A 12,162-nucleotide genomic window follows, 5' to 3' on the forward strand; every position below is an offset into this window, starting at 1 on the left:
AGGCTGCGGTGGCCGGGAGCGGGCACTGCACTCCAGTCTGGGCGACCGAGTGAGACTCCAGCTCAAAAAAAAAAAAAAAAAAAAAAAAAATTACATGTTTATAATAAATACTTCTTGGTAGAGTTATTGATTAATATTGAGCTATTCAGTCAATGGAGGCTTAACTATTCGTTAACCAACACAGCTCAATTTAAAAGCTCCTATTCAAATGCTAAAGTTGTAGGCAAAAATAAATAACTATTAGTAAAGGGAAAACCATCAATCTTATAGGCTCCTATTTAGATGCAATTAAAAGGGCATAAAAATGAATATGAAGCTCTTGCCTTTGAAAATGTCAGAACAATTTACCAGAATTTTATATCTTCTTGTATCCTCTATTTATATCTTAAGCCAGTTTAATTATTCATGGACCATTTTTGTTCATCCATGTAGTCATTCATTTATTTATTTAATCATTCCAAACATCAGGCATTCAGTGACTCGTGGCCTTATAAATCTGATAACTTTGTATGGAAGAGAGATAATAATTTTGCAAATCCAAAGTGACAAGTGGTAAAACATATTTCGTCTCAATATTACTTGAAAATTTTACTTTGAAAGTAATTGCATTTCAAACATGAATGCAATCTGCAAAAGCCTCCAATTGCTTGGAAATAAATGCATATTAAAAAAGAAATAGTTTGTAATTTTCTTGGTTTTCTTTCCTCATGACACACTGAAAGGAGGTTTTCTTTTAGTAATTCAAACCAAATTCTAAGTTCAAAGTGCAGACTCAAATGTAATAATAGGCATTTCAGTGCAATAAGGCAGAAATGCCTATAAGAAAGATAATAAACAATAAAGCATTTGCACTGCTTGATTTTTACAGAAGAAAATAGGTGGATAAAGAATTCAGAATCAAGGTCAACAATCAAGAACCCTATGAATGGCTACAGACGTAGAAAAAAGTAAAGAATTAAAGGTACATTTAAGAAAAATAATATACAGTGTTCATTAATTAAATATTGAAAGTGAGGGAAAACCAGAAATCACAAATAATTTTTAATTGATTTTTTTTTTGCCTCAAATCAAAATCCACACAAATTCAGGAATGCTTCAGAGGGAAACCATTGGCAAAAGTGTTGACAGGAAATTAGAAATATTCTCTCATTTCTATATTATACAACTTTCTGACAGACACTAACCTCACTCTGTTGTCCCTATTTTCCCATGACAATGTATAAAATTGATTTTACACGATTCTCTACAAAGGCTAAACGCTAACTGGCACTCCCAAAGGATGTATTGATTTATACAGATTGAATAGATAATTTGTACATGAATCTCAAATTGCAGTGCTCAAAGAGATCTGGGGTAGCCAGATACTGCATCTCCAAACTGTGTTTTGTAACCTCCATCAAAACACCTCCAGTGGGGTTGTACTGACACCATGATATCAATAATTCCTTTGTGGGTTCACTATTCAACTATGTCAAATGACTCTTTTGTATCTCTCTTCTCTAATATTCTACTCCTTTGCTCTCAGTTAAACCTTCTTTATTATACTTATTTGATAAAAAAGAAACAAACTGATTAACTGACTTGTTATGAACCAATAAGTTAACTTTGAATCTTTCTCTTCTCTCAGTGTCCTGGATCCCACAACCCTTTATTTTTTCAAGAAGAGTACTACAGCAGTTATATACTTTTCCTTTTTCTTCAAAAATATTCTTTTCTTGGGTAATTCCAAATAGTAGTAACTGCGCTATTTAATTTCCCATCTTAATGAAAAAAGTGACACAAAAAAATCCTCATGCCCTTCATCTTTTTCTACCCAGTGTCTCACATCTTATTTCCTCCCTGTGCATAGGAATAGAAATAATATTAAAGTTTGTTTAATTCACTGTTACTTCCTCTTTTCCTTACTTTTATTGCCATAGAATATTCTCCAGCATGCTGTCACAGAAAAAAATTGAACCAAAGGAAGGAAGGAAATTGTCAGCCATTTTCTGGAGAAACAAAAGACCAAATAGAAACCAAAAACTATGTTTCTCCTGGTTTAAATAACACCTATCCTCAAACCAGAAAATAAAAAAAAGTCAAGAACCTTCAATTTACCTAATGAAATGTCACTACCCTGTCTTAATTTTGGTCAACCTCACAGCAGCATTCTACACAGTCAAAGGATCTCTTCTCTGGCAACATCTCTTCTCATGTTGAAGGATCTCTTCTTTCTCTTTTTCCTTCTACATGACTGGCCAATCCCATTCATTCTAGTTTGCCAACCAAATGACTTTTACCTAACAGTCAAATCAGCCTCAATGTTCTTCTCTTCTCTAGCTATTAACATATTGTCTGGCAAAGGAATCTAACCCATTGACAAGCCCACATACTTGCTACTTGTATTGATATATGATATACAAAAGTATATTCTGTTTTGAAAAAAAAAAGTTCTAATATTTAAGAAACGGTAAATAGGCAAGTTAAAATATGTTATGAATTGCTCAAATAAATATGAGTAACCTTTTATTGCTTTGAAGACTGTGATGCCATTTTAACAACACGCAATTTTTAATGCATAGTACCATTTTTTAACAAAATTTTAATGCTTTGTCTAATTTTTAAAATGTCTTAAATATACTTGCACCATGAAGAACTAGGATAGAACCTTAAATAACCACTTCTAAAACATATGCTTGAAATTTTAACCCTGTTGTCATTGTTAATATATTTTTATGTAATTTAATATGCAATACCTTCTGGAGACATCTCTGGTACAATGGCCTCATAAGGTTCATCTAGGAATTTTGGTTCATTGTCATTGATATCCGAAACTCTGATGACAAACTCAGACTCAGGTTCCACAGCCCTTCCAGTAGTGATGTCTATTACCTGGGCTCTTAGGATGTAGAGGGATTGTTCCTCTCTATCAAGCTTCTGTACGGCATATATGTCACCTGTTCTGTCATCAATGGTAAAAATACTTCCAGCTCCAGCTCCCAAAAGCTTGTACATGAAAGAATTGTTTCCATTATCTAAATCAGATCTTAACTGCAAGTGCAAAGAAGATAATTTAGTTTCCAGACATCTGAAATGGACAAATCAAATTTAATGATCTTATTTTCATGCATGTTAATTATTTCCCAAGTTAAAATTTATATATAAGTAAATATCTTATGAAGATATAATATTAAATTTTATCACCAGGCAGAGGAATAATCTGAGTCATGAATGTAAAAAATTCTATACAAGTTTTATTATTCTAAATAGATAATTCTACTTAGAAAATGTAATAATTGGGGAAAAAAAGCCTCTTTCATAAGTTATGCACATAGTTGGCTTAAATTTGATTTATGATTATATTCTTAGTCACTAAAGCTATACCCTTAAATATAAATATTAGGCCCTCACTCCAGACAAAGTGGGGACCAGGGGTAGGCCCAAATTTTACCTGTACGATGACCACTTGTATACCTAATCGTGAATTGAACCCCACTTTGTTAAAATGAAATTAATCAATTTTTTGGTCAGGCTCGGCGGCTCAGCCTGTAATCCCAGTACTTTGGGAGGCAGGGGCAAGTGGATTGCCTGAGCCTGCAGGTTCAAGACCCGCTCGGGCAACTTGGCGAAACGTCATCTCTACAATAAATAAAAAATTAGCCAGGCGTGGTAGTGTGCGCCTGTAGTTCTGACTACTTGGGAGGCTGAGGCGGAAGGATCACCGGAGCCCAGCAGGTCCCGGCCACTGCACTCCAGTCTGGGCGACAGAGTGAGACTCCAACTCAAAGAAAAAGAAAAAAGAAAACAATTTTGGAGAAAGAATATATTTATATATATTCTAATATATATATTAGATTGCGACCTAGAGACAAATAGGACGATAATCTATGTATATTTTAATAGTGATGTTTCTTGGCTGAAAACACATAGAGAACATGGAAATATTAGGATGAAGTTAGGGAGCATATGAAATTATAATAATCTCAAACTTTCACTTAATATTTATTACATAGCATATAATCCATAAATTGCTTTCTATTGTTCTCAAATATTCCTTATGACATTATGAAATATGTATTATTTATGCAATAGATATTTATATAGAGAAGAAAAGTGAGATTCTGAAAGTTTTAAAAAATCTTTCCAGCATTTCATGGTTTTGTGAACATTTATGATTCACCCCATGAGACTTTCTAATCCCAGATTCTCTCCTGAGAACTAAATAGCATGTTCCTTAGCCCTTGGTTTTTAGCCAGAATGCATTAAACTATTCACAAAACTATTCATCTAACATTAATTAATTCTCAAATATTTATTTTATTCCTGTGCATTCATTTTTTAAAGAACAAAGTACATTTTTTCATCATTCGCAATGTGGTGTAATTATTTAGAATTCTAAATTTATCGGTAACATAAACGTATAATTTTTATATAGGTAAATTAGTTTCATGGTTTTTCAAATCTAAATTATTTGTACATTAAAGGAGAAGCGTGCCATGCCTTAATCACTGTGAATTCATGTGTCAACAGCTTTAGAGGATGCAAATGGTTTTTGGTTACATGGTTACATTTTGTAGTACCAAAAAGTCTGGGTTTTATGCATACTCACTACCTCAGGTATACAATTTATGAGCATTTTCTTTTTTTAAGAAAGAGCTCCTCTGAAACTTTACACAATTTACCACAAGAAAACTCATAAAATTATAATTTTTCTGATGGTCCAAGTTGTAATTTATTAATAGGGCCAAATTAATACATTTTATGTGATTATAAATAAAATCTAAAGATATCTATAACATCTATTTTAACATTTTAATAATGTGCTGAATCACAGTGCTATATAATGAAACAAACAGAAAAATAACACCCAGGTTTACTTTCTGTTCATAGTTCATTTAATTTGATAATCCTTAATTATTCATAAAATAAAAAGAACTGTCTATGCCATAATATTAAGAAAATGGGGAAAATAAATGAACGGGTCAAGATATCAAACAAGAAATACATGGTCTCTATTTTTTAAATGCTATATGGTAACAGAATTAATTTAATAATAGGTAAGATATATTAAATTTAGTAAAACATTAGTGTATGACAAGTATATTCATGGAGTAAATTTAAAAGATCACTCAGCTTGATATTTTATAGACCCACATTTAAGGAGAAAAAAATTTAAATCAGGAAAGATTACTTTAATATCTGCCTCTTCATGTCACAAAGTCTATATGTTAAACATACTTCAGTCAAACGGACTCTAATATTATAAAATTTTCTAAATTTATCTTTAAAATTTTCTCAATTAGGCTGCTGTTATCAATTTGTCAAATTCTTATCACTGTAAATGTTCTCTTCATTGTACTTCTCAATCTTAATACTTAAAAAAAAATAGAACAAAGAGAGAGTTATCTTGGGCACATCAGCTACACTTTATCTTTATTCACCTTTTAATCAAAAGCACCTAACATTCATTATTTTTCTCTTTTAAACCAGTCATATGTATGTTAATTAAGCTTAAAGCATTTGTTAAAGGGAAAACATCTGTTAGAATATGTTCATAAATATGTTTATAGAACGAAAAAATAGGCAAAGCCAATCACTATGCGAATGAGGTAACAGAAGATTTGTGTAGGGAGTACAGAAAGGAACAAACTAGAAAATGTGATGGCCCCAGAGGCAGTCTTTGTTCCAGTTACACTGATACACTTCCCTGCAACGCCTTATTTACTAAAAGTCGCCAACTGATCTTAGCCTGTCACCATGTTCCATGATGGGAGAGCATATGGTGCTCTGTGGAGTCCATTGTAAATGTAGCTAGAGAGTCACAGTTGCCCAACCAACACTTAACTGCTCATTATTGTCATCCAAGCATGTGACTGACCTGTACTCATTCTAAAAAAATAAAAAGGAATGATAGATACTATTTGTAGTTGGTGTGTCTGTACTCATACACAAACACACCCACACCCCTCACATATTTTTAAATGTTTGTCTACAATCTTAACCTAAACCTTTGATTGAAAGTACACATATACATCTGGCTGATAGGATAGGTGAACTTCTGTGAAATCCAGACACCATGCTAACACTGCAGCTCTCCTGAAAGGCTAGAAAAAAGAGAGTTAATAAATTTTGAGTGCTTCACCCTTTGGGCCCAATTAAATTTTAGTGCCAGTTAATTAGTGGTTAAACTTATTTCAGGGCATTCATCTAAGGAAAGAGCCTTACAGAAAGGACATGATATTGTAATTACCCTTGTTTAAAGAAAATGAAATAATAAAATAAAAACCAAAAACATAAATAGAGGGTGTTTTGTCTCATTAAGGAATTGTTCTTAAAATATATTCCTCTAAGAAAGTGAAACTAATTACTCCTTGTACTTTAATGTTACTAATCAAATAAAGCGTATAGTTTCCTGAAGCTACTTAACTGTTAAAGGATATTGTATTAATCTGCTCTATTAAAAATGAATGAAAGATAAATCAACAGCTACTTAGCATAACAGAAAATCAGGCTAAATACTGTTGGCAAGTGATACTTGTCTTGGTGTGGCTGCTTTGATCCATTATCAACAATAACACCACTGAATTTCCAGACGTCAGCAAATGAGGTCTGCATTTTCATACAGGTGACTAAAGTGAAATTTAAAAACCAGGCTGTCCCTTCTCCTTCAGCTTTTAGTGGATGCTTTATGTCCTTATAAATCTGAAACAATGATGCCAATGTCGAGGCTTTCTAATAGTGTTTACTGAAAAAAAAAATGTGAAATCCTCCATATCCCAAAATTTTCTCAACTTATTTATTTACATTTTCCTGCTATTGACTGTAACACTTGTAGAAAATAAGTACCCGGCCAACGCGATAAATTGTATTCATTTCCTCTGGCACAAAAAATTGGTTCCACACCCAGCCACGCTTCACTCTCGAATGAAATCCCTCTGACTGCTTAACTTCTGTTTTGGAGTGTTCTGTTGCAGTCAAGTAAGGCCATAGGAGAAGAATTCCCAACATAAAAGGCAGCAGTAAACAACACTTCATTTTGATGACTCTTTTGATTCCAAGTGTTACTCTTCAGAGGAAACAGGATGTTACAAGCAAAAATCTTGTGTTGCTTTATAATCTTTTTTACTCTTGGGTATCTTTTATATTCCTACAGCATAAGAAACAAAACAACATTTCACATTTAAAAATAACATTTTCTCACATAATTACTAATGACAAATTATAACTTTTGCATCTAAAAAAGGAAATAAAAATATACATTTAATGTATCTTCCCACTAAGCTACTTAATCATATTTTGTAGATCAGCAATAATTTGGTTAGAATAATTATACATTTCCACACAGGCACTGTTTGTTTTAAGCTTCAGTCATAAATCTGCCTGAAGGTTGAAAATTGCTCTGGGAATCTCTTTGATTGACAGCTGACATTGAGATAGCTTTTTTTTTTTTTAATTTGACTTGCTTACTTTCTCCTCTCTATCGTAGTAAAACTCAAACTATCTTATTAAAGCAGCAGTCAAGCCAGAAGGAAAAAAAAAAGCCATATATTTCTCCTCTTTTTACTTGATAGAAAAAGCTTTCTCATCCAATTTCCCAACGTATGATATTTTATGTAGCAATTAAAAAAAACAAAAGGATAATTCAGCTTAAAGCCAGGGGATTTAGTAATCAGTTATACCAATACTATAAAACACCCTGAAAATAATGACCGTGGAAGATATTTACCAATTTGTAATTTGAGAGCTATAGGAAAGAAGCATTTTTTATCTCAACAAAAACAAGTAAAAGACCATTTTTAGACAATAAATACAAAATTATACTTTCTGGGTAAAATGGTCCCATGTTTACAATATGTAAGATGGTTATGAAAAGTATCTTCTAGACGGGCTCGGTGGCTCAGCCTGTAATCCCGCGCCTTTGGGAGGCTGAGGTGAGTGGATTGCCTGAGCCCGCGGGTTCGAGACCCACCTGGGCAGTGAGACCACATCTCTACAATAAATAAAAAAATCAGCTGGGCGTGGTAGTGCATGCCTGTAATTCCGGCTACTTGGAAGGCTGAGGTGGAAGGATCGCTGGAGCCCAGCAGGCGAGGCTGCGGTGTCCGGGAGTGGCCACTGCACTCCAGTCTGGGCGACAGAGTGAGACTCCAACTCAAAAAAAAAAAAAAAAAAAAAAAGAAAAGTATCTTCTAGTGTTTAAATGTTAAAAAAATTTGACCTACTGAGTTTTACATTAAAATGTTCCATTTACCTTTTATGTAACCAAATAGCTTTGCGTTTCCCACATCTGAATAGATCAAAATGAGATTTATTTATTTGACTTCATGAAAAAATAATTTTGTACAGTTTAATATCATATAAAAACAGAAAAACCATAAAGTTCATGTTAGGAGGTTTTCTGCGTGATCATGTTTTGAATCTTCTCTATGTGTTTTTCAATGAACCCTTGGAGATTTTTTTAGTTCTTGGCTCTTATTAAGATGAGTTGTTAAAAACGCTTAATTAAGAAGGAACACAGGGATTCTGCAGTTTCTGCGTAGTCTCTTCAAGCAGGTGTATTCCTTGCTACAAGTTTACCTAATGAAGGTCATAAAGAAATTCAGCTGAGGTGAAAATTATATATGAATATTATCCTTATATTCGATATTTGTAATTCAGGTAGTATCTGTTCTTTAGAAAATGCTAAAAATATACTTTTGAAAGCTGGTGAATAATATTTGGAATAAGTATAGACTTTTTGTTTGCTTTTTACATGAGAAAGGTATTTTTTGAAAGTTTGGAAAATTATATACCAACATTGGTAATAAGGTAATGAACACCTAGATATCATTACTCAACTTAAAAAATTACCAACACATGCCAATCTTCTGCCATCTATACACACACCTACTTTTTTACACTAAAACAAATTTCAAATGACGTATTATTTTAACCAGTCAAGGCACACACATATACACATACACTAGCCTAAAGTGCTATGTACGTATGTGTGTATACATTTTTAAAACTCCAAATTAAACCTTAAAAATTAAGAATAAAAGTTTTAATATAATTCAGTGTTCAAATTTAAATAAAAAATCTCCAAACATGTTGAATTAGAAATCATATATGTCCACACAATACAGTTTGTTGAAATAGTTCTTAAGTTTTATTTAGTCTATAGGTTTTCTCTCTCATTTTTAATTTTCCTTTCTATGTATATGTCAAAGTCATTATCCTCTAGAGTGTTCCACATTCTTAATTTTGCTAACTGCATCACAGTGGTGTGATTCAATGATTTTTTTATCATCTGTATTTTTTATAAATTAGTAGAAGCTTGACTAGTTGCAATTTGAGAAATCTGGGGGAAAAAAAACTTATAGCTGACATTGTGTGCTTTCTACTGCATGACATCTTTGACAAACTTGGATGCTGAAAGTATATTCTAGATGTTCAAGAAGTCAGAGAAAAACTTGAAAACATGAAAAAGATTCAAATAAACTTAGAGTAGAAAACTATAATGGTTGTGATAAAAACACACTATAAGAGCATAACTTGACTCTATAAACCAAAAAAGGACCAAAACAAAAAATGCCATTTATATAATTAATAGCATATTACTCACGGCCAATAAACTAGTGAAACTGAAGACAGAAATATAAACCATCTGTAAAAAAACAGAGAGAAAAAATGATTCAAAAATTAAAAGTGATTAAAAGTATCTGTGAATTGTGAAACAAGTTTCAACATACACACACACACACACACATATATATTTTACATGTATATATATTTACATATATATATAATTACAGTGTACAGAACCAATGAAGTTTAGAAACCCATAGATACAAGAAGTTTAACAAAACTCAAGCACAAACATTGTATTGCACCGCGCTAGGGCAGGGATTGGTGGCTTATATCACCAATTTTAGCAGTTTGTGAGAGTAAGGCAGACGGATTCCTTGAGGTCAAAAATAGAGACCAGACTGAGCAACCTAGCAAAAACTCCATCTCTACAAAAACAAAAGCAAGACAACAGCAACAACAAAAGTTTAGCTGGGCATATTGGTACACACTTGTGGTCCCAGCTACTAGAGAGATTGACGCGAGAAGACAGTTGGAACACAAGAGTTTGAGGTTTTGGTTGAGCCATGATTGTGCCACCAGCCTGGGTGACAGAGAGAGTAAGACCTCCTAAGACCTCCAACTTCAAGCCACATTATTATTAAATTACTCAAAACTATTAACAAAAAGAGAAACTGAAATGTAGCCAGAGAAAGGACGTGTTTTATATATAGAATAACAAAGATGAAGATGGAAGAAGATTTCTCATCTCAAATAATACAAGCCAGAAGACAGGGGAGAGATATTTTTGAAGTATAGAAATGAAAAAGAAATCAATGCCACCTGAGCATTTTTCAACCCAAGTAATTGTTGTAAAGCGTTCTGCTGAAATGAAAGAGCTGTCCTAAATTTGAAGCAGTTTGTTAAAGCAACAAGTAAAAAAAGTGAATGATTTAAGCCATTAGTTGCTTATGGCAATGGCATAAGCAAGAGTGTAAAACCTAAGAAAATGCTGCCTCTCCCTGTTTCATTTTCCTCCACGAACAGTACACTCACGAAAAGTTAGAATCAGGGCGAACATGGGGTTCATCTAATTGTAAAGGGAGAGTTCAAAAAATAAACAAATAAATAAAAAACGTGACCATTTATTTTATGGACTCTAGGGTAATCGGGAGGATAAAAGGAATGTTAGGAGTGAAAAAGGAATGGTACCTTATTAGAGTAAAAGACAATGTATCAAGATTTCACCTACTCCTGCCAATAAAAAGGCCTCGGCAGAGGTGCTTGAGAAAGACCTCTGCCCAAGGCCACAGATAAAAGTTCCTGACAATAAAAGCACTGGAGCAAGCAATGTACACATGAGAAGGGCATAACCTGACAGAAGGGACTGTGTCCTTGACTGCAATTCCCTTCAGAGAAAGCAATGAACTGGTTGTGCACCTAATCTCAAGTGAAGAGGGGGGTGGTTTCCAGAGAGTCCAGACAGGTAAAACTATTGAATTGCCTTGATTGGGCCTGAAAAATAACACATAGCTTTTCAGTCAAAAGCTAAACTCTTCATCTTTCATAAAGGAAGGCAGAATGTTGATTTTTAAAATATATAATCATGACACTAACATGAGACCTACAATACAAATTATTAAAGAAGTTATTTAGGAAGAAGGAAATGATAGTAGATGGGAATTAGAGCTACATAAACAAAAACAGAATCACTAGAAATGGAAACCACATGAAATAAATAGACTTTTTAAATTAAAATATCATTAAAAGAAAGTTATCTGTAAAGAATAAAAATAAGAATGTATTGTGGAGTCTATAGCCTATGTAGAAGTAAAAGCTATTAAGTCAACAGCACAAAGTACAGAAATATGCTCATTAAAGCTCCCAAAACAATATATGAAGTGGTACAACATTACTTTATTTATTATTATTATTATTTTAATTGGAGTCTCACTCTGTCGCCCAGACTGGAGTGCAGTGGCCACTCCTGGCCACTGCAACCTTGACCTGCTGGACTCTGGCGATCCTTCCTCCTCAGCCTTCCAAGTAGCTGGAACTACAGGCACCCGCTACCATGCCCAACTAATTTTTTGATTTATTGTAGAGATGAGGTCTAGCCAAGTTGCCCAGGCGGGTCTCGAACCCACGGGCTCAGGCAATTCACTCACCTTGACCTCCCAAAGTGTGGATTACAGACTGAGCCACCGAGCCCTGCCAACATTACTTTAAATAGATTTAAATAAGGTGAAATATGTATACAATAAACCTAAAGCAACTACTAAAATAAAATGACAGTTTGTATTAAAAAGTCTACAAAATAGATAAAACTGAAGCATAAAGAGTACTCAATTCAAAGAAGAATTAAAGGAAGAAATGAGAAAAGGAGAGACAAAGAGACAGGGAAAATATGCATGTAGTAAAATGATACATTTAATTCCAATCATAATAACAATCACATTAAATGTAAATGGAATAATCAATCCAATTAAAAGACAAAGATTGTCTAAAATATATTTTCTAAATGCCTAAACTATATGTTTAAAAACACTTTAAAGATACAGGTAGGAGCCGGGCTCGGTGGCTCAGCCTGTAATCCCGCGCCTTTGGGAGGCTGAGGTGAGTGGATTGCCTGAGCCC

General features: G+C 33.4%; 1 protein-coding gene across 3 annotated transcripts in view; it reads right to left on the reverse strand.

The window, feature by feature from the left end:
- Window positions 1–12,162, reverse strand: part of CDH19 (cadherin 19) — a 106,726-nt gene that overhangs the window by 71,604 nt on the left and 22,960 nt on the right. For all 3 annotated transcript variants that reach the window (XR_002482168.1, XM_008061504.2, XM_008061505.2), the window contains exons 2-3: window positions 6,826–7,126; window positions 2,736–3,030 (exon numbers count right to left, since the gene is read on the reverse strand). Coding sequence is in view for 2 of the 3 variants with exons in the window: in XM_008061504.2 (XP_008059695.1) it covers window positions 2,736–3,030; window positions 6,826–7,014 (484 nt within the window). In the remaining variant the exon portion in view is untranslated. The remainder of the gene's footprint in view (window positions 1–2,735; window positions 3,031–6,825; window positions 7,127–12,162) is intronic.

The sequence above is a fragment of the Carlito syrichta genome, unplaced genomic scaffold (genome assembly GCF_000164805.1).
Source record: "Carlito syrichta isolate Samal-C Ts95f unplaced genomic scaffold, Tarsius_syrichta-2.0.1 Scaffold305297, whole genome shotgun sequence".
In the NCBI taxonomy this organism is placed as follows: Eukaryota; Metazoa; Chordata; class Mammalia; order Primates; family Tarsiidae; genus Carlito; species Carlito syrichta.